The sequence below is a fragment of the Vulpes lagopus genome, chromosome 3 (genome assembly GCF_018345385.1).
Source record: "Vulpes lagopus strain Blue_001 chromosome 3, ASM1834538v1, whole genome shotgun sequence".
In the NCBI taxonomy this organism is placed as follows: Eukaryota; Metazoa; Chordata; class Mammalia; order Carnivora; family Canidae; genus Vulpes; species Vulpes lagopus.
The window spans coordinates 14,180,755-14,204,541 of NC_054826.1; the positions used below are offsets into that span (position 1 = coordinate 14,180,755).

The window sequence follows — 23,787 nt, forward strand, 5'->3', positions numbered from 1 at the left end:
TGTTAATGCTCAGTTTCACTTCTTTGGAACCAGCAACAATAAGGAATCTTTGTGCAGAATTGAACTCCCCCAAACAGAAATGGGGCTGATAGCCTCCCAGCTAAGGTGCTAAGATTACTGAGCAACTGAATTGATCATACCTTAAGCTGAGCTCCACACTAGTCTCATTCAGTCCTGGATGCCCTGTCAAGAGCCCAAGGGTTCTCTTCAGTGGGACGCTATAAAACTCTGTTGTTGCTACCACTCAACCAACATGGATGGAATAGAGAAATACAAAGAGGTGGAACCATTAGATGTTTTAGAGCTAATGCAAGCATCTTCACTGAATAATTTTCTTGGACTTACTATTGATATATGGTAGCACAGTTCTAAGTGCACAGGAGATATCCTTGAGTTCAATCCTGGCAACAACCATGTAGAGTCAGATTTTTTTTCTGCTTTTGCTGATGTAGAAACAGGTCCTCCTCTCTCCTGACTTTCCTTTTTCTTATAGCATTTAATGGGTGTGGGAGACTCACATTCTCCGAATCTGGAAAATTTTCTTCTATCAATTCTTTGCCTCATTTCTTTTTTTTTTTTTTTTTTTTTTTTTTTTTTTTTATTAATGACAGAGAGAGAGAGAGAGAGAGAGAGAGCAGCAGCAGAGACACAGGCAGAGGGAGAAACAGGCTCCATGCAGGGAGCCTGATATGGGACTGGATCCCAGGTCTCCAGGATCAGGCCCTGGGCTGCAGGTGGCGCTAAACTGCTAAGCCCCCCGGGCTGCCCTGACTGCCTCATTTCTATTCCATCTCCATTCTCTTTTTCTGGAATCTTATTTCGATGTTGTATCTCCTGGTCTGATCCTCTACTTACCTTTTATCATAAATTCTTTTTGTCTTTGTTCTCCTTTTCTTGAGAGATTTCTCCACATTATTTTCCCAATCCTACTTACTTTTTTACTTTTGCTATTATAAAAACTCTTAGGTTCTTCTTATATTCTTTTTATATAGCTGCACTAGGAAGCTATGTCATGGATACTATATAGTCTCTTGTTTCTCTCAAGAGATTACTCAGTTTTTTGGGGAGGGTGAGTTCGATGTTTCTTTCAAGGTCTCTATTCCTTGGAGTTTCTTTTGTTCTGTTTGTTATTTTGTCCCTGGTGTGATAGATTTTCTCGAATGTCCAGCAATCCTAGGCTATTGACTTAAGATGACATACCTATGAGCTGACTGGAAGTTCCATGGAGGGCAGTTCCTGAGAGATGGCTTTGTATAAGGTGGTCAGGAAGAGATCTATTGTGGGTTTTTTTTTCTCTTGAGACTAATCCAGTCTCCCTGCCTTTGTGGAACTCTGTTGGGGAAAGGAGGACACTATTTACTGCATATATTTTCACTTGATCTTTGGTGAGATGAGCTCCTTTGTCCCCACACTATGACTAATTCCAAGGTCTCTCTTGATTTATCTCTCCAATGAGAAGACCTTCAGGGTCTTCTCAGGATGTCGGATATACCTAAAGATCCAAAAGCCTCTCTTACAAACTTTCAACCAACTCCCATTCCTCCCCACCCTCACTGCTGCCTCAGGGGTACTTGGGAAATTTCTGCGATGGACAGTTTTTAGCTTTCTCGGACATGCTAAGTCAATTCTAAGTTTTGCTATCTGCTTCTAGCTTCTAAAATTGTATTGACTCCTTCTCTGGTATTGTCTCCTATCCTCTTGTCTTTGTGGATTTGTGGCACTTTTACTTTTTTATGTCTTCTGTTTAATGCAGTTTGGGGAACAGAGGCAAATGTATATGTTCAATCTATCCACATGTGTTACTTGATCTCTATAATTTGCCTTTTTCACTTAATGATAGGTGTTGGAGGTCAAGAGCAATTCCAAAGGCTGGCTTGGTAGGTGTTAGCCACCTTTCATGCCCCCTATTCTTTGATATGCACAATCAATGAATTTTTGACGCATGGCTATTCCAAGGAAACTTTAACTCATGTCTACCTTCAAGAGGCAGTTACCCCCCCCCCCAATGAAATTTTGAACTTCTGTTGTTAGAAATTTTTGCAACTCATAAATATAGTTCTACCTCATTCTTAAAAGGGCTATACTATAATAAATTAATAGATTGACCAGTTCTATCCATCTAAAATTTAGGTTATTTTTAGAAATTGCTATTACAAACAACATGACAATGAACATCTTTATCATTATCTAGGATTACGTTTGATGGTATATTTGTGGGCTAAATTATTACAGGTAGAACTGCTGGGTCAGTCTATGTATTTTAAGTTTTTCATTGATTTTAATGCTTTCTGTTCTAACTCCAGACATGACTATAACTGAAAAAATGTGCTGGAAATCAAAGAACAAAAACCACACAAAACCTCATTTTATAACACCTAAGTGCTGTAATGAAAAACAGATTACATTTTTATAGGCAAAGGGGGCTGTTTTTGACAATTGCTGACTTCTCTAAAAGCAGGATATGCCTCACACATCATTACCGTAATATCTGCTGGGCTATCATCATCTTTCTTGCCAGAAAGAGTATTATCCAGCTTTCCTTTACAATGAATAATAAGGTACTAGAGCCTCGGAGAAATGATAGACTTAAAAGGTCCATCTGTAGTTATTAATCTTCTGTGGGATTTTGAGTTCCTGAACGGGCCCAAATTTATAACATTTTCATGATAGCTCATGTTGTGTCAATTATTTTCTTCTAATGGTCACATGTAATTTGGTCACATGCTTATATTATTATCCAGGATCCCAGAGTATTTTTGAAGGGCCTAATCCTGAAACATACTTTGATTTGTTGGGTATAGTCTTTTCAGGTTCTGAAATCAATGATGGATGAAGAAACTTGGTTTTGGAGTAACTAAATTTCTAGTGAACAGAAAATAAAGTCATTTGCTAAGGGAGATATTGTAAGATGCCCAAATAGAAAGAGATTAAATTACATTTACTTAGAAAAAAATAGAATTGCACATGACATTTTCCACTGTTCACGCGACCCATGGGGACAGGGTGAAAGCTCAGTGATAGCCCTAGTAGACAGTTTAGCAGGATGCACAAACAAAAGCTTGGCCTGACACTAGTATCCCCTTTGGTGATCATCATGAATCAGCATTAGATGCCAATGAAAAAAGGGAATTCAAAGAAAATACTATGTGCTCTATCTAATGAAGTGGCTGGCATCATTCTTCTTTGTCTATTGGGCATTTTCCTAAGCTATGAAAATTTTTTTTATTTTTTGCAGGCTAAATGATTAATGTACAATGTTCGTTTAGCAATAATGAATCATCTTGTTCTTCCTGGATTCGAGTGGGTGATAACTGGAGGCCAGCACAACCTTGAGTTGGATGTAGCAGCAGAAGCTTTTTTCAAGAGTACATGCCAGTATGTGAATTGATCATGGTTGTGCGGGAGCAGCTACACCACCATGAACAAGGAGAATCACTAAGGATATAGCAGCTTAAAAATATCTGGGGCCATTATGTTTGGTAAAGTACTGCATTGGCCTGCATTATAACTATCAAAATATACAAGAACAAGCTACTTTAAAAAATATTCGTAGTTGTTGAGGGATTTGTATATGAGTTGAGACTCCCAGCTATTGGCCTATGATCTGCCCCAGCTGGGGTGGTAGCCAGCTTCATGAAAGCACAACCCACTGGCCTGAATCTTCCATGTCCATGCTGTGTGCCTCTTGCCTCTAACTCCGGGCTTTTCTTATTGAGGCATGTGACACAGTGGGGCCTGCCCAATGCTCACGCAGATGAATAAACCCGGACAACAGGGGATATTAGCCAACTGTAAGGAGACTTTTTACCCAATCCTAAGAGATGGGAACCAGTAGATCATCTCCTCCCTTCCTGCCCCTGGATAAATGACCCTAAGAGGCAGTAGTTCATGAAGCTTTTATAAGGTCTTCTTTTGAGAGTGAGCAACCAGCTGTTCCTGAGTTAGGACAAGTGGTCAGTCTGGTAACATACCAACCTCATAGTTGATTCCCCTCCTTCCTATTTCCTTCCTCTTTCCTATCACCCCTACCTCCTCGGCCTTGTATTTCCTAATAGAGTATTAGATTTGGCCTTAAGACTACTTTCTAGGAACCCAGGATATGACAAATCAGAGTAATGGTACAATCTGTCTATGGGAGAATTTTCTTTGTTTTCAGTGTCACTGATACAGTTCTTTATATAATAAGGAAACTCTGTGAGAACAATAAATCTTTCCCTCATTACAGCTTAATTTTTTGTTTGTCTCTCCATCAAACAGGCTGGCCATCTGGCAAAATGATCTGCAGGTTGATAAGATCTGAAACTCACAAAATCAGGCTAAGCCTCAAGCTGCAGGGCATTTCAACTTCTGTTTGCTTCAGGAAAAGCCACAGAATCCAAGGTGTTGGGATACAAATTGCCTTTCCTTGGGCTTTGTGCCTCTGGGATAATATTGGTATTTGATCTGTTTTCTTTTGAAAGTACTTGGACTTTTCTCTTCTGAGCTCGACAATAAACACTGGCCACAGATTAGCTAAGGATCAACTTTTAGCAGACTTAGAGGTATTAATGGCAGAAGAGTACTAGAATTAAAATATATAGAAACACCCTGTAAATCAATGGATATGCTTACCATTAATATATATTACCTTTGAAACCAAAAGATACAAATCAAAACCACAATGAGATACCACTTTACACCAGTGAGAATGGCTAAAATTAACAAGACAGGAAACAACAAATGTTGGCGAGGATGTAGAGAAAGGGGACCCCTCTTGCACTGTTGGTGGGAAGGCAAGCTGGTGCAGCCACTCTGGAAAATAGTTTGGAGGTTCCTCAAGAAGTTAAAAATAGAGCTATCCTACGACCCAGCAATTGCACTACTGGGTATTTACCCCAAAGATGCAGATGTAGTGAAATGATGGGATACCTGTACCCCTGCTGTTCACAGCAGCAATATCCACAATAACCAAACTGTGGAAGGAGCTGAGATGTCCTTTGACAGATGAATGGATAAAGAAGTTGTGAGATACACACACACACACACACACACACACACACACACATACATACATACACACTCATACCCAATGGAATATTACTCAGCCATTAGAAAGGATGAATATCTACCATTTATATTGACATGGATAGAACTGGAGGATATTATGCTGAGTGAAACAAGTCAATTGAACAAAGACAATTATCATATGGTTTCACTCACATGTGGAATATAAGAAATAGTACAAGAGACCACAAAGGAAGGAGGGAGAACTGAATGGGGAAAAATCAGAGAGGGAGAAAAAGCATAAGAGACTCTTAACTATAGGAAACAAATTGAGGGTTGCCAAAGGGGAGTTGGGTGGAGAGATGGGGTAATTGGGTGATGAATGACAGGATTAAGGAGGGCACATGATGTGATGAGCACTGAGTATACTATGTACTCAAGTTGAAATTGAATTTTTAAAATTAAATTAAATTTGAAATTAAATTTTTAAAATTAAATGAAAAAAGAAATCAAAAGAAAACAAACACTAGGCTAAAAAAAATTGAAGAGAATATAACTGACTCTTACCAGGTCCCAGTTCCCAGTGGCCCAGTGACAGCAAGGCTGGCTGTTGCAGGGTGCAGTGGGTGTGGGCCTTTTTGTCCAGTCACAGAGACCTCCCAGACAAGTCACTGCTCGCTCCTGAACTCCGCCTCCGCAGGACCTGGAACACTGATATATAACAGGGACAAGTTTAGGTAAAAATCACATGGTGACATTTTCAGTGATAAGGGAAGACCTTTTTATTATTTTGTTGTATGCAGTGTTCTTAAGCATATCAGTAACTATACTGGAATCTGCAGCATCTGTGCCAGGTTACTTGCAATAACCAAATAACAGTGATGAAACAAGAATTAAAGAGAAAGAAAGAAATTGATAAAGGACATTCTGAGGAGACAAGAAAAAAATGTCACATAGTTTAAAGTAAAACAGCATGTCAAGGAAGGAATTTTGGTTAAAAACCTAAATAAGTGGTCATTCCAGAATGGACATCATGTTATTGAATAGATCATATATCCTATGAATATGTTATACATTCTTCCCTGACCTCATTCTTTAATGCTCACCCAAAACTGCCTTCTGCCTTCTGGCACAAGTATCTAGAAACCAAATGTAAAATGTAGACGTTTTTATTATGATTAGCTCCAATGGTCCAAACAAAGAGCATGTATTTGCAATACAGTTTTGTTCATTTCCTTTTAAAATGGCATTCAGTCTTCCCTTCCCACTACAAAAAGCTTTAGAATTTAATTTGTCCATATTCAGAAAAGGGGAATTGATAGGTTTGCCCCAGGGTCTGATACACTGACTGTAATGCTCACAAAACAAATTTGAGATGACAAGCTGGATTCCTAAAGGGATACAACTCTAAAATGTGTCAAGTTCTTGCTCACTAGTATAATTTTATAAGATCTATTGTCTCATTTTCACAAGGTTTCTAGGAGGAAATTACATTATCCACCAAGAATCTTTGAGAAGTACTTTGAAAAATCTTAATTATGATATGGTAACAACAAAATAATTATGGTTGGCAATATCTACCCATCCCATCAGGCACAATATGTGTGGTGGTGCCATAGAAAACAGAGAAATTACATGTAATTAACCCATTCCGCTCAATAAAAGAACTAATCTATTGACTTCACAATATTCCAAGTTTGAGGGTCAATGTGGATTTTTCCCACTTATTCTATATGTTTTTAACCCTATATGAGGAAAGAAGGAAAGGGAGCCCCCATATGAGATCACTATGCCTACACTCATGCACAAATTCAGGGCCACCTGGCTATGTAATCTCTAGGAAAGGAGGTGAAGAAAGTGTACACTAGTGATTCTCCAAGTTTGATCTCCAGACTGGCAACCATAGCATCTTCTGGGTGCTTGTTAAAAATGCAAAATTCAGGCCTCACCCCAGACCTTCAAACTGGACACTTTGGGGGATGGGGTCCAGCCATCTGTGTATTGACAAACTCCAGGTGATTCTGAAGTGTGCTAAAGTTTGAGACATTCCCACAGCTGAAATGCATCTTCCATGCTGGGAGTCTGGGCTGGCTGACATGCCAAAGGGGTCCACAGTATTCTCATGATGGCAGTCTGTTAGATAGTGTGTATAGGAAAAGCAGCATCTTGAGTGGTCAGGAAAAGCACCTAAGGGTGTCCAGACCCTCAAAAGCTCCAGAGAAATACTTGAGTGATTTTTGCATTTTTCCATCTCCTCTGCTCCCTCAGAGGGAAGTCTTCTAACTGTGTGGTTTGCTTGGAACAGAGTACCACTTCAGAGAGGAGGGGGGTGGGAGCCCTTCAGGAAACAGCTCCTGATTGGGGTTCCCAGAATATATCATTTTCATAATCATAAAACAGATCTGATTGTTCATCTTTAAAAACCTACAGAAGGCATTTCTCTGACAAGGCTCCTCTGCAAATTCCTGGCTTCTGAAAACTGTCACCAGGTTCATCATATATGGAGGACTACTTGGAGGCCTAAGTCCAGAGCATGGGAATAGCAGGAACTTTATGTGCTCTAGAGCTAAGCAGGTAAGGAGGAGACAGAAGGGACAGTGTGGCTGCTACCCCAGAAATCACCAGGTATTGGCTCGGAGCCTCAGGAATCAGCATGGCTTCTTGACCCTATAGACAGGAAGTAGCTCTAGGGGGCTCAGGCTTCTGTAAGCTTTGACACTAACTCTGTGTCCAATAGTTGTGGTTCACCACCTTCCTTTCCAGGGCATGTGGAAGGTTTGGTTCCCCCTCAGAGAGTTATCGATTCACTCTTCCTCCTCAGTTCACTTTTTGTTCAATGCCTATTGGGCTGATTCCTATGTTAGACAGAACACAAGCACTGCAGTCTGCCTTAGGCTTAAACTAATATTCCACCATTTATTTTCTAGTTGTGTGAACTCATGTAAGTTTCTTAATCTCTGGATTTCAATTTCTTCACCAATACAATGAAATTAATAAAGCCTACCATTCGGGTTGTTGTGAGCATTAAGCCAAATATTGTAGGCAAATGCCTAGCCCATAGACATACTCAAAATAGGCTGGGTTCCTTTTTTTCTCTTCTTTCTACCAGGCATGGATATGGGTGGGAGGATTTTTTTGGAGCTGTTGAGGTATTTGCCTAGTGGCAAACGAGATTATCATACTTCACCGAAGAGCAGTCACTTTGTTTTCATGTGCTGAAGTAGGACCAAGACCTAGCAGAGCCTGGGCCCTTACAAACCAGAGGACACACACACAGGCACAAACACTCTTCCTTCTATCTGTGTAAACAGTGATCTGGGCATTTAACTGAGAGGTGGAACTCTAAAATGCGCTGTGTGTGGAAAGGATCTGGCCATGACCCCCCCAGCTCAACTGCAGAGGCCTAGCCGAGACATGTGAGACCCTAACTGGTTCTTATCAGAGTGGTCCGTGTACATTTCTCCAACATGGACCCCAGTTCCCCAGTATATCCATTTGGAGACTGGCTTGTGATAAAACACTGAATTGTCACAGCTGCAAGCACACAACATAGTCTTCAAGGTGGCCCGTTAGGCTTCCTCCTTACAGTGGTGGGCCCCTGAATGGAGGCCAGTCATTGTCATGATGCACATGTGGTCTTCCCTGACTTCTAGACTCACAAGGTAACACAGCAATTTACATTTGCCTAGTTGTGAGGATGATGTATCTGGAGGCCATACCTGGCTCCAGGGCTCCACCTGCCACTCCTCACAGGGCTCCACGTTACAGCTCCTGCTCAGTGGGGGAGGAATGCCAGCCAGGAACTGGCAGTGAAATGGCCTCAGGCTCTGGTGATCCCGGCTGTCCACGCACTGAATCTCCCGGATCTGGAAGCCCCCGCTGCAGTTTCTGGAGCACTGGATGGAGAGGGAGACAAAAGGGGATATCTGAGTCCCTGGTGTTAGGCTTTCAATCCCCTGAATTCCACAAGCATTTGCAGAGAACCATGAAATTCCAGGCTTCCAGTCATGAAGAAGGGTTAAGTCCAGCTCAAGTGAACTGTTTCCCTCACGGTTCCTCGAGAGGGTGTCACTGAAGCTGCATCCAAAGATGGGCCTGCCTATGTCAGAAAACACAGGTGTGGAAGTATGAGAACTGGGTTCTCAATTTTGACTGAGAGAATGTGCCAGCAGGAAAGTGTGCCCTTTGCTGTAGGTATGTTTGGCTCCCTCTATATATAGTGAAAAATTATGCTCTTTCTGGCTATAGTGGAGTAGTCATAATCACAGGGTTTTGGATGGTGAACGAAAATTCCTCAAAACTTTCCATAGAGGTACACCCCGAAGTACAGTTCCGCCTGCTTCCACCACTTGTAGATTGTACCAAGCCACCTGACTTCAACCCTTGGGCTGTAACATAGAAAGATGCTGGCCCATGTGACAAGGGACAAACTGATGCTCTAATGCTTCCATAAATTGAATGTTTAGTTTCTTAGAAATAAATGATACTCGCCAAACATCATCTTGCTCCCCCAAAAACAAATTTAAAAACCTTACTTTTCTGCCTTGTAGTAAGTACACAAAGGAAAAAGTAACTGTTTGAAATCAGCCACAGAACAAATGGGGAAGCATGCTAATAATTTCCATTCAAAGCACCTACTTGTTTGACAGAACAGATTCCTGGGAAATAGCCTGTGGTAAAGCAAATGGGTTCTTTATTAGGACAAGGGAATTTTACAAGACCTAAGTATGAAATGGGATTTTATTTTCCTATTTTTCATCTGTTGCTGCAATCTTCAACTCCAAAATTTAATTTTCAAGCTAGCATTCCCCTTTTGTTAAAGTATTCACATTCAATGAGAAATGAACTTTATTAATATGCTGAAATAAATAATAAGGGAAGACACTCATTAAATCTATGATATTTCCATTCCATTTTTCAAAACAGCCTCTGGTTCAGCTAGCAAGAGAGAATTGGCAGGATAATTAACCACCCCACTCCAAATGCTGTTTTGCCTTGTTTGCTGAATGCCAATTATTATATTCATTTTCTTACTGCCCTAGAGGAGAGTCACTGGATTCATGTTTTCCTAACCTGGAACCTGTGGACCAGGCTGAGGACAGGAGCCAGACTAATGAGAGCAGAAACCCTGGCCAATTCCCTACTGTGACCAAATAGGCCCATTTTCCAGTTACCACCTGAGTTCAACTAGTGTGATCTGCAGACAGATCAAGTTAAATGAAAAATACCCTTAGCTTACAGGAACCACTGGTAGAGATAAAATGAAATCTCAATTCTCCCTTGTGTAGTTTTTGATTTGGGAAGCCATCCTGATACATTTTCCACATTGGACTCACACAGAGTGTTCAGTGAAGTACAGTGAAATTCTTGAGCATATAGTTGGGAGGTCAGTAGACTGCACTCAGGTGTGACTGACAGCAAGTGGCTACCTGAGTGCGGATGAATCCCTTCTCATCTCTCAGCCTCTATTTCTCCATTGGTGTGGAAAGGAGGATGAACTAGAGGATGAAACTATCCCAACATTCTGGAGTGTTATAAAGTATGGGATCACTGCATTTGTATTCTATTTTGACTTCAGAATACTTTTTTGCTTTCCAAGTTGAATCAAATACTAAATTGGGATACAAAAAAAATATTCTCTTCTGTTCCTTTCCTTATGCTGAACAGATTCATAAGACCCTTATGATTAAATGGTTCATTCCAAAAACTGTAAGTTGAACAGCACCAAAAATTCATCCTTCTATCTCTTCCTCCATCACAACCCCACTTCCCTTTCTCTCAGTTATTGGGCACTTGCTAAGTTCCAAGCTCTATATTCCAATCTAACAGGAGGGGAGAGTTACATAAATGAGCAGAAGGAATGAAGATTATATACCTATTATATATGTAAAGATTATATCATAAACTATTCATGATCTAGTGAGGGCACAATGGAGGAGGTAGGCAATTTCACCTGGAAAGGTCAGGAAAGGTCTAAATTAAAGGAGCTAACATTTGAGCTGAAACATATAGGATAAGTAGATGCTCACTCAGCTGGCAAAATAGGGTGGGGGACATTCCAAATGGACAGAATGGCATATACAGAGGCACAGCATTATGAAACAAGAAGGCTCGCTTGAGAAAAGCAAGCTGGCTAGAATGCTAGGGCAAAGAGTACGGATAGACAGACAGATGGCAGGGGCCATTGTGGAGAGCCCCTGGTCTGGACGTTAGTCCTCACCAGAATGGTCTTGGGTTCATGCTTCCTGTGGTTCTAGATGCTTCTATTTCATTATCATTCCTCTATTTAGGGATCCCTTAATCTAAAACCCTCAAAGGTGTCTAGAGAGGGTAACAGATCAGACATATAACAAGTTATATCAAGAATAAAATAAATGCAGTGATTTCCAATATATAATGACTCAATTTTGGCTTGCTGGGGACGGAGGGTCCCTTATAATATGCTGTGTTTTGACTTTTGCACATTGGACTTTAATATAGTTCCTGGGAACATGTTATATGTCAAAGTTAGGGAGGGTCTGTATTTAGCAAGAAAGGGGCTCTTTCTCTATTAAATTCCTATCTACAGACTCAGATCTAAAAAAAAAATATATCACCGCCATTGACATCTATAAAATCTGATAAACACAAAGGCAAGAAATAGAATAAGACAGAAAGACTAGCAATAGATACAAATATTTTAGCAAATATTTGAAACCCAAGACCACAAGAAAAGGCTGCCACTTTCTCTCACTTTCCAGCAAAAGTCAATTACTGCTAAAACAAAATTGCAATGTTCCCTAGGTTGGAAGACAGAACATTCCAAGAAAAAATGCTAAAATGTTTCTGATTCATTTCAGCAATAATCAAGATCTATTAGACTTAACTATGAAAAGGGAAGTGCTCATTCTCAGAAAGCAAATAAAGGGGCTGTCAAATCGCCAGTTTACAAAACTTCAGAAAATGCAGGCATCAGGATGTTCCACCGGTGGTGAGTGGAGCTGTGGATGATGCTCGCTTTGGTGTCAAACCCAACAGAAGGCTTGTCAAACTCATTTTGTCATTTCCTGAATTTCTTGCATGACAACTCTTCCTTTTTTTTCCTCATACAAGTTTTAATGTCCTGAAACTGGCATGCGTCTTACAACTGATGTACATATTTATTGTGTAGCGCTCCCTTTCTTTCTGAAAAGCTGTCATTAAATTGATGACGTGTCCCCCAATGGATGGTTTCTTAAAACTGGGAGCGTTTGGTAACAGCTGTGTGATCAAGCATTAGTGATTTAAACACCCCGAGCTTTCATTTCCTCAGTGGGAATTATAAAGAAGGTCCTTACAAATGTAACAACTCCTTTTCCTCTCTAATGTATCCTAGTGTGCAAGACAAATTATACAGTTACCCTAATCATGTGACCCAAGTTGAGGAGTTTCCTTTCAGCATAGTCATGATAAATCTCAATCCAATCAGATGAGCCGACACTTATCAAATAGTTCTATTCAGAAACAATTTTTGAAAATAAAAATATTTCTATAAATAAAAATTGCATATATCCATGTACACTGAATCCTATAAAACATATTTATATTGGTACATTTTCTTATGCTTGATGTTACTCAGCAAACCTGGTCCTTATACTATGTCATCAGTATTTTGAAGAAAAAAAATACAGTTCTTTCAATAGTTTTACTTTTCTTTTTTCCTAGAAATGCCTTCAGTATTTTTCAAAAGAGTATATTATGGTTAATAAATTTAAAATTGGTAACAAATTTCTTTGCCTTTTTTTCTATGAGCCATGTTATTTATCACTGAAAATATATTCACTCTAAAGGTATTGATTGCAATCACACAAAATTCTAAGTGGTAGTTAATATTAATTTATATATGTGTATGTGCGTTGTCCATTAAGAATTTCTTTGAGAGATATTTTACAAGATAAAACTTATTAAATTGATTGTCTCTATTCATGACTCATTTGAAATCACAATTACTGCAATATTTTAGACCTTAATTTTATTTCATTTTGTCCAAAATAGAAATTTTCCAATTAAAAACAAAAGCTCCATCAAAAAAAAAAAAATAAAGAAGATCCTGTGCTGGATGATAATGGAATCCATGATCTAAAGCTCTTGTGTAATGCTGGGCACATGTTAGTATCTGGCAAGTGCCAGGCCCTAAGGGAGGTCAGGTTTTCCAAAGTTCATGGCCACTTTGAGCACCTTGTCTGGGGTGGACACCTGCTTGAGCCAGTCCTTCTGTCGACAGGATTTTCTCCACTGTCACCTGTCCACAGGCTTTCCACACCGAGTCCAGGAAGCCAGTGGTTAGTAAGTACCTAAGAGCCAGTCCTAACTTTTATCTGGAGCTCGAAGTTTGCTCAGGGTTTCATCTCAACAATCTCTTACCATTTACAATGTGGTTTCACTAAAATTTTCCTTTTTGATCCTTTTAATAACTCTATAAGGTAAGTAGAGGCAGTATGATCCACTTTATTTCTCAGAGGTGAGAGAAACAAAGTTCCTCAGATGAATGGATCAATGTCATACGCTGGTCATGACAGAACAGGGTTACCAACCCAGATGTGCCCTATCTACCACCCGGCACTGCTTATAGGACTCAGTTCTGCAGAACTGTCTTCCCAAGTATGCCTCTGGCACAAACCTAAGGACTAAGACCTTGAATTTGCTTCAGACAGACTGATGCATGAAGTGGAAGCAAGCCATTCTGAAAGACCACTTCTAGACATGGTAAAGGTAGACGTTTGAAGATAGAGGCCTTATTCTACTGTCACATACACTGGAGCACGTCCACAGCAGGTGCATCAGGGACCCATGTGGTGCTGGGGACAAAGGCCAGTAAAACAACCACAACTCAGAAAGCCATCACACAGGTAGGGGATTGCTGGTGAGTAACCCTGCTACCTGCAGGCTCGGGGCGGTCTGTGGCAGACCCACAGTCCTATGAGAACTAAAGCATCTTTGGATTGGGGGTGGGGATTAGGGGGATAATGCAGAAGATTCAAAGGAAAATTAGAATTCTTCCCCATGAGCAAGTACCTATGAGAAGGTGAACCATCAACACCACAGAATCTAAACCCTCTGGATATTTAAAGACAAGCAAAGGGGCTACTTTCCCACTCTAGGTTTTGAAAGTTTGCCTCTGAGTGAGTTTCAAAGTCCTAATAGAACAGTGACACGAAGAAGGCCCTCAAATCTCTCCTAGTGCTTGATTTGGCCTTCAGACATCCATATGAGCTGGTTAATAATGTAGTAGTTAAAAAGTAATTACACTTAATTATCAAAATTTCAGATAAAGTCTAAGTTGTTAATATGCCTGGGAAAAATGGAAAGCAAGTACGTAAGACCCATAATAATAGAAACTCAGAAGTCAGGGCAGTTGACTATCAGTTGGTTAAGCCATGTCCTTTTCAAAAGTGTGAGTGATTTCACACATCTGCCCTTTCTTCGAGCTGTGCAGTTTCCAAGGAGAGGATTGTTCCCAGAGATAGCCAAGTGGAACTTTAGGACTAGTTAACATTTGGCCAAGTCAGGAATGTAAAAGGTCTCTTGAGGCTCTTCTGGATGTGAAGAGAATTTGCAGCAAAGCACTTAGTCTTTGTTGGATCTTGAGTCTGTTACAAGTTGGAAGAAAAAGAAGAAAGAACCAGCACTCCTTCCTGAAAGAAAAATGGTGTGAAAGCAGAAGAAAGGAAGCGTGGCAGGTATCAAAGGGATGCATGGTAATCTTTTCAGGGAGTAACCCTACTGTCCCTCCCTTCTCCAGAATCGGACCCTTACTTTGGGAGGAGGAGCCTAAAGCAGATAAAGAACCAGGGATGTCTAGTGAGACATCTGGTGGTCCTGCTCATCTGGGAATAGGAGCTCGATACTGGCCACCGGAGCTAACATCTACAAAGGTCACCAGCCTCTCCAAACTTCTGGGTAGCTCTTTCTTTTTCCTTCGGTGTCTCAGCTGTCAAGAGAAACTGGCTGCCCTGAGAGAAGGGGGCCCCAAAGGGCATCCAAGTTGGGGTGTGCTTGGCAAACAGAAGGCGCCAAGAGGCGCCACCTCCTCCTGCCCATCAGTTGTCAACCCCACCACTGACAGATGTCCTATAGGCTGGGTATATCCCCCAGCCCCAGGCTCAGCCCCAGGCCAGGTTAGGGCTGGCTAGTACCCCAAGCAGCAAGGCTGATACATCCAAAAACCTGATACAGTCTTTCACACGGGACCATATAGACAGCACAGCAAATGAGTAACCACAGACAGATGAGCAGAGACAGTAAAATCATACTTCCAAAAGATCAGCACAGGAAATACGCTTTGAAAGACCAATTTTTTCCTTACATTTCAGCTTTCATTTCATTTTGGGTCTGGCAGATTAAAAAGTACACTTTCAGGTCACCCGGGTGGTTCAGTGGTTTAATGTCTGCCTTCGGCACAGCCCATAATTCCAGGATCCTGGGATCGAGTCCTGCATCAGGCTCCCCGCAGGGAGCCTGCTTCTCCCTCTATGTCTCTGCCTCTCTCTGTGTGTCTCTCATGAATAAATAAATAAAATCTTAAAAATTAAAAAAAAAAACCATTTGCTTAGTGAGCAGGTGCTGAGTCATGACCTAGTGATACAGGTGATGATGTATAGTTTTAAGTATAATGCTACACTTAAATAATTTAAAAATAATGTTGCATGTTGGACAAGCAATTAATCATACTAATTTAACTTCTTATTCCAGTTTATCTGGGAAGAGGAGAGTTTATAGGCAGGTAAAAACATGTGGGTTGGTCAGCCCAGGGGGGCCCAGCGGTTTAGCTCCAACTTCAGCCCAGGGCGTGATCCTGGAGACCTGGGATCGGGTCCCATATCGGGCTCCCTGCATGGAGCCTTCTTCTCCCTCTGCCTGTGTCTCTGCCTCACTCTCTCTCTCTCTGTGTCTCTCATGAATAAATAGATTTTAAAAATCTTAAATAACAACAACAACAACTCATGACCAATTCTTTAAAAAAAACCAAACACTTGGGTTAATAAAAACTCTGTATGAGTTCTAAGACTATGGTGTAACTTTGATTGGGCCTGTGATGCCCGTGATTTACTCATCCACAGGTGTATAGAGAAAAAGGCAGAGGGGGCAGCAAGGGAGGAAGAGAGGAGACACACCTGCTTCTCCAAGTGCTTAGAAAGGTTACCTGGCTCTAGAACACTGCTGAGCCAGGTCACTTACCTTGCTCCAGTTCCCCACTTGCCAGCTGGCACAGGGACGGAGGTGGCATCTCTTAGCGGGGTCAGGCTTCTGGATGGTGGCACAGTCAGAGTCCACATGGGTGCTACATTGCACGCTTCTCCAGTATGCCCCCAGGCCGCAGGTGGTGGAGCACTGTGGTGGGGGAGGGGCACAGAGAGGACAGAGGCTGAGGGCCACTTTCTCAGACATACCCCGCGATGCCCTGCAATCAGGAGCTGTCAGTCTGAAATTGCTCGCAGAGCATTAGGGAAAAAAAAAAAAAAAAAAAGCCTACCAGCGCTGGGGTCCCGCCCTGAATTTCCCTGGGTAGGGTTTAGGCATCAGTAGAAACAGAAATGCCCCAGGTGATTCTAATATACAGCCAGTGATGAGAACCCCAATCAGCATGTGACAGGGGAAATTTGCTGCTCTTTAAAATTATCCTGGTGTGAATGTCTGGGGGCTGCAGGCAAACCAACTGTTGAGTTTTGTACCAATGGGACCCCTTCCTAGGGGACATCAGGTTCATGCATCTGCCTGTTAGAACACTGCCGTCACATCATGTCACTTACTCCTCTCTGTGACAAACCGTGGTTAGACTGATACTGTCACTGGCAGAAGAAGCCCCTTGAAGCTTGGAGAGCTGCCTGGACAAAGGAGTAAGCCTGGGGCTCTCTGCTTCCAAAGTGCCGGACACCGTCTGCTGTCGCAGTTCCTCTGGGATTTTAGTGTCCATGTGCGTCACCTGGGCACCTTGCTACATGCAGATTCTGAGTCAGTAGGTCTGGGGTGGAGCTGGAGATTGTGCTGACACTGTGGGTCCTCAGTCCTCAGACCATGCTTGGGGGTAGACGGATGTTACAACATGGTGCTTTTTACCACCTGCTCTGCTGGTAACGTAAGCCCGTTCCTCACATTATGTTGTTCTTTCTTTGTAATTCTTGACGACCTCAGGCTTAGCATGGGGTCATGTTGAGAACTACACCCTCTCAATTTCCTTTATTCTAGGTGCTCAGTTCTTTCATACGGATGATTTTTCTTGCATCCCTTCTCCCCTGCCCACCTTCAGAAGGAGGGGCTATTGGTACACATGTGAAACACAGCTCTGGGCTTATAAAAAATAGTGCAGAAGTTCCATCTATGACATTTTTTTTTAAAAAAGATTTTATTTATTTATTCACGAGAGATACAGGCAGAGGGAGAAGCAGGCCCTATGCAGGGAGCTCGACGCGGGACCCAATCCTGGGACCCCAGGATCACGCCCCGGGCTGAAGGCAGGCGCTAAACTGCTGAGCTACCAGGGATCCCCCATCTATGATATCTTTGAAAGCTCCTTTTGATGCATTATAAATAAAAACCATATTTCTCTTGCTGCAATTTCATCCTCCATATAACTTCGTGTGTCACTTTGTGCAAGTTCTTGTGTTGGACACATGCATAACGTGACACAGACTCTCCGTAGATGACTTTACTGTAGAATCATAGGAAGGGAAGAGTGGGAAACAACCTAGGTCATCATTTTTCCAACTGGCTCATTTATGGAGGTAATGCCTCCTCCTGCTTAAAGATCTTTAGGATTTGGTGTGTACCTAAGTCCCCAGCACTTGCTCTGTTGTGCTGCACTATGCGGATGTGTGGTAGAGGTGGTAACCCTGGAGACCATGGACCACTGTCATAGGTTGTTTGCCCTAGTGGCCCACACCAGACAGGCCATGCGCTCTCTCTGCAGTGGGACTTTGCAGCTCTTCTCGTCAAGCAGTGGGATACATGGCCCCGGCTCTTAAATCAAGGCTGTTCTTATTTTCTTTGGTCAGTAAGATGCAGTGGAGGATGTGCCAGTTCTCAAGAGGGCTTACTAGTTTCAATTCTCTTTCTTGGGCTCCTTTCTCTGCCATGACAATGAAACTGGGCTAGCCTGCTGGACGATGAGAGAACACGTGAAATAGAACCAAGGACCCAGCCGAGGCCACCCTAAACCAGGCAGCCTGCTGCTGGCCCTGCAGCCCATGCACGGCAAGCCAAGCTAAGATCGGCTAAGTTGGGCCCCAATCAGAAGAACCTCCCAGCTGACCACAGACTCAAGAACTCTGGGGTCTGGTGGTGACTTGTCATCTAGCGTTACTGTAGCAATCGGCAACAACGGATACAGCTACATAACAGGTATAACAGACACCTTTCCTACATTTTCTCTAACCTTCTGAGACTCAGGGTACAATTATAGTTCTGCAGTTGGTTAACTGTGTGATCTTTTGGAGGTTCCTAACTCCCTAGCCCGTAAAACTCCTGATGTTATTCAGGACCACAGGGATTCATGCACATGGTCAGGACTCTACAAATGTTACCTATTAAAGACAACAGAACTGTGAGGTCAGCATAGTGAATTCCAATTTCCAGATATGGGGGCCCAGAGATAGAAAAATCTATTTGCTCCAACCCAGGAAAGGACCTAGTGAGACCGAATTCCCAGGCCAGTGATAACGTGGTAAGGTTCAAGTGATGTCTATGATTCTTTGTGCCATATTTATGTGGCAAATAAATGTGTGTTGTCTCTGGGGCTCTGACTTTAGTCCTGCCAGATTCAGATCTCATGAGGAAACAATTTAATTCCTTTTTGACAGCTTCTGCTAAGGCAGCAAACAACAGTGCCAAGGTAAAGCTGACGGGGAAAGCATGGAACACAGTAGAAGTGAGATGGAATTCCATCAGCTGTCACTTGTATTAGTTTCAAAGTGGGAGTAGGGGATCAGACAGGAAAGGAGGACCCCGAGGAGGTGGAGGGACTTCACTTTGTCCTGGAAACCTTCATCCTCATTACAGCTAGTGATCTCGTGGCAGTTGATTTTCTAGGTCAAGGAGCAGATTTCGGGATGTTCAGAACTAGATCTAACAAGAAGGGCTGCATCCGAAACTCATGACAATTGCCATGAGTGGCCATAGAAAATCATACTGTCACTTCCGCTTACACAACTACACAGCTTACACATAAATGACGGCCGGCCCGGGGCATCTGCCTGGATAATGGGGCGATTCAATGAGAGGTGATTTTCTGACCTCATAAGAGCCACATCCATGCACACTGTGCGGCGCCTAGGTTTTCTGTTTTGTAAATAGATACCACAGCAAATACTTCCAGGGTGCTCCCTCTGTGCCCCATACTCTCCCAAGTACCTTACACATAGTTCCTCCTTTTATCCCCTAATGATCTTTGAGTTGGGCATTGTCAGTGTCCTCGTTAGACAGTATGTGAGGACACCGGGCCAGGTTTCCAGCCCAGAAAGTCTGGTTTCAAAACTTTTTGTCTATTTATAGTGTTACCTTAGTCTTTATATCCATTCTCTAATTTTTGAAATCATAATCAGAAGAACATGTTGTGTACAATTGGGAGCAAGAGCAGCCCTTCCACACAGGACAGACAGTAGGAAGACACTGTGAGCACGGCTTTGGATCAAATGATAAGGAACTTTAGAAATTACTTCTAATCTTAAGGATCAGGAGAGGCTTTCTGGAAGAAGCAACTCAAAGCTCGCTCCTGAAGATCAAGGCGGGATTCACAAGCGTAGAGGAGATGGGTAAGAAAATTCGAGGCAGAGGGAACAATGCAAACAGAGGCACGGTGCTGAGCAGGACAGGAGGCTGGGGAAACTGAGCAGTTTGGATCTGCTGAAGCTAATGATGTTCACCATCATTCTCAAGGTTCTCAACGCTGCGTTACGTAATGTCGTAAAGGCTATTGGATGTCAGAGTTGATTTATCTGATTAATGAAGAGACAGTAAAGGTTTGTGAGCAGGAGTTTGGAATGATTAGCAAATTCCTTTGAAGACTAATTTGGCAGTCTTACATCTCTCATCTCTCCTGATGGTGTGTGAAAGCATTGCCCAGGGGAGAGACTGGAGGTGCGCAGGCCAGCGAGGAGCCAAGAGCAGTAACTGAGGGTCCTCCTTTCTTGACTACTGGGGCACCACTGGCATTTTGGACTGGACAATGCTTCCTTATAAGAGACCTCCCTGAATGTCGCAGGGTTTTCATTATCTTTGGCTCTCAGATACCGAATGTTGGTGGCAGCCCCCTGCCCCCCATCGCCGTAACAAACAAAAACATCCCAATCTTCTCCAAGTGCCTCTCACCATTAGGTTGGAAACCACTGGCCCTAAACTAACCAGGAAATAAAGAGGAGATATCAGAGTTTGATGAGGTGACACTGATTTGATAAACTGTTTGGGTCTTTATAGAGGGCTTGGGGAAGACTGATCTCAGTGGGGTGAGAAAGAAACAGCTTCAGAAATGGACAGAATATAAAAATCACAGGACAGTGGGAAAGCCAAAGTTTTCATTCTGACTCCTGATCCTCTGACAATTCTGTGTCCTAAACATTTGGTCTCAAAAGATGCATAAAGGGGGCGGGCACCAAACCCTATCATAAAGGGAATTTCTGCTAAATGTCGCACTCTGTTCTAATAATATCCTTTACTGCTCTGAGAAACTGCAATCTGGATCCTTTTTCTGGTCAAACAACCTGGAATTAACAGCTCTCAGAGGCTTTACTGTGGTTGCCAAATTCTTAGTGAGCCATGATGTATTTCACAAGACAGTTTATGTCTATCAAAGTCAAATGATGACATTTGAGATAAATCAGGTATCAGGGAACTTCTGGCCTCCACAATCATCAGAACTAACATATACTTTTACTTTGGTTTGGTTTTCAGGTCCACTTCGCTTTATGCACAGATAATGCATTTTTTACAAATTGAGTAGAGTCAAGTTAGAAGGGTCATCATCCAACTGACAGTTGTGTCCTTAGGCAAGTCACTTGACCGCCACAGCTTTATCTTCTCCATTTGCAAACTGGCGTAAATGAGACCTTATCTGCTCCTCAGGGTTGTCAAAAGGAGAAACTAAAAGGCTAGATATGAAAGTGGTTTGGAAATCAATATGCCTTATAAATTAAATGTACTGTAGTTATATTAGCTGCAAATATTTCACTTCTCTTTGGCCAGGGAGAGGAGCCATGGATTGTCATAAAGATGCTGACTAATTTGAACATGTGGTTATTTTGCCACAAAGTCCTCTTTTGAGTCGTCAAATTATTTTAACAAGTTCATAGACTGTGCATTCAAAATTCAAATGGGTGAAAACGATTTTGAAGCCTCAAAAGGATACTAATTAGTTCTAGAAATGGAAAAACAAGTATCTAGCCAAATTTCTGAAGCTTGAAACCGGGGGCCAACATTCTGTCCTCATATTTATTTTCTTCTTCCTTCATATTCTAATTCTTTTAATGAGCCAGAACGATTTTTTTTTTCATGCAAGCACTCAAACAGACCAAAGAGCAAAGAAAACCGCTGATAACACACTAGAGAATGCTTTTAAGGAATTGTACCTTCAATATCCACTCTAGTTAGGATTACCTCACAGTTCTAAACCAGAGTCCCAACATCAGCTTTCCTTTTTCTTTTCCTTTCTTTTCTTTTCTTTTCTTTTCTTTTCTTTTCTTTTCTTTTCTTTTTTTCTTTTCTTTTGTTTTCTTTTCTTTTTGAATTTTACTTAAATTCAGTTTCCCAGCACGCCTGGGTGGCTCAGCAGCTGCGCGTCTGCCTTCCTCTGGGGGCGCGATCCCGGGGTCCTGGAATCGAATCCCGCATCGGGCTCCTTCCTGCTTCTCCCTCTGCCTGTGTCTCTGCCTCTCTCTCTGTGGCTCTCATGAATACATAAATAAGATCTTAAAAAAATAAATAAATTCGCCTTGCCAACATACAGTATACCACCCAGTGCTCATCCCACCCCTCCTGTGCCCTCCTTGGTGCCCGTCACCCAGTCACCCCACGCCCCCACCCACCTCCGCCTTCTGCAACCCTTTGCTCCCCAGACTCAGGGGAGTCTCTTAGGCTTTGTCTTCCTCTCTAATTCTCTGCCCACCTCGGCTTTCTGAGCGAGATGCCCCCGCGGGGCCCTGGGCGGCTCGGCCGCTGCTGCAGGAGCGCGGGGTGGTCTACACCCGCTCGGCCGCCCGGGGGCCAGCGGCGGGACACGTTGGCTCGCCCAACCCTCCCGGCCCGGGTGGCTGCCGTCCTCGTCCTCCCTTCATCTCCCGCCTCCCTCTGGGTGCGGGCCCCGCCTGCCGGGCCCTGTCCCCGGGGCCTACCTCACTCCAGTTCCCCGCAATCCAGTGCGCGGAGCCGCCCTGCGGGAGCCGCTGGTAGCCGGACGCGTTGAGCAAGAAGCCCTCGGCCATCAGGGCCTCCGCGTCGGCCTCGGCCAGGCCGGGCCCGGGGCTCCGCGGCGGGGGGGCGCTGCGGGGGGCGCTGCGGGGGGCGCTGCGGGGGGCCGCGCGGCCGGGTCCTGCGGGGGGCGCGGGGGGGCGCGCTAGCCTCCCGGGGCCCGGCCCCTCGGCTGGCGGCGGAGCGGGCCCTGGGTCGGGGCTGGACGGGGCGCTTGGGGACGCCGCCCAGAGGGACGGCGTTGGGGGCGCCCCAAGGGGCATCCCCGCCCCCGGCGCCCCCGGAGCATCCTCCGCCGGAGCTCGGGTTTGGGTCCAGGCGACCGAGTCGTTTTCACTTCTGTTCTCAGACTGTTCGCCGCCTTCCCCGGAGCCGCTGTGGGCGTCCCCGCCGGCCTCTCCGCTCGAGGGGCCGCAGGAGGGGGTCACCTGCCCCCACGCAGGTGCGCCGGGCCGCGGCCAACGGGAACCGCCCACTGTCGCGGCGGGAAAGCCTCCCTCGGAGGTGGGACCCGGGTCCCAGGCGGGGACGCTCGCCCGGCGCGGCTGGACGCTCGAGCGGGACGCGAGGGGGGTCCGGGCGCCCCCGGGGGCCGTGGGGGGAGGCGGGCTGCGCGCGGTCTGGGCGCTCGTGCTCAGGGACTCGGGCCCCGGCGGTGTGGACGGCGACCCGGGGCTGCGAGGAGTCGGAGGGACGGGCTCCGGGGTGGGCTCCGGGGTGGACTCCGGGGTGGCCTTGGGGATGGACTCCAGGGTGGCCTCTGGAGTGACCTTCGGGGTGACCTTCAGGATGGTTTCCGGGGTGGCCTTCGGGATGGGCTCCGGGGTGGGCTCCAGGGTGGGCTCCGGAGTGGGCTCCGGGGTGGGCTCCGGGGTGGCCTTGGGGATGGGCTCCGGGGTGGCCTTGGGGATGGGCTTCGGGATGGGCTCCAGGGTGGGCTCGGGAGTGACCTCCGGGGTGACCTTTGGGATGGTTTCTGGGGTGGCCTTAGGGATGGGCTCCAGGCTGGGCTCCGGGGTGGGCTCCGGGGTGGCCTTCGGGATGGGCTCCGGGGTGGGCTCCGGGATGGGCTTCGGGGTGGCCTTTGGGGTAACCTTGGGGATGGGCTTCGGGGTGGCCTTCGGGGGCTCCGGCTGGGATGCCGGCGGCTTTGTCCCACTGGAAATCGCGCCTTTGTTGGGCTTCAGGACTCTGCGGCTGGACGGGCACTGCTGGAGCCCACAGAGGGCTCGGCTGTTGGGTTTCCTGGTCACATCGCAAGGTTCATCATGGTTCTTGGCACACGTGACGCTGCGGATCCGGACTCCACCACCGCAGGACACGGAACACTGGAAAAGAGACACAGCTGTGAGTTTCGTGGGACTAGAGGTGCCGGCCCTCATGCACCGGTTT

At 44.5% G+C, this 23,787-nt stretch overlaps 1 protein-coding gene across 1 annotated transcript in view; it reads right to left on the reverse strand.

The window, feature by feature from the left end:
• The window catches only part of ADAMTS12 (ADAM metallopeptidase with thrombospondin type 1 motif 12), a 306,746-nt gene that overhangs the window by 13,402 nt on the left and 269,557 nt on the right, over window positions 1-23,787 (reverse strand). The window contains exons 19-22 of the mRNA XM_041749284.1: window positions 22,320-23,723; window positions 16,180-16,332; window positions 8,703-8,879; window positions 5,551-5,694 (exon numbers count right to left, since the gene is read on the reverse strand). Coding sequence (XP_041605218.1) covers window positions 5,551-5,694; window positions 8,703-8,879; window positions 16,180-16,332; window positions 22,320-23,723 — 1,878 coding nt within the window. The remainder of the gene's footprint in view (window positions 1-5,550; window positions 5,695-8,702; window positions 8,880-16,179; window positions 16,333-22,319; window positions 23,724-23,787) is intronic.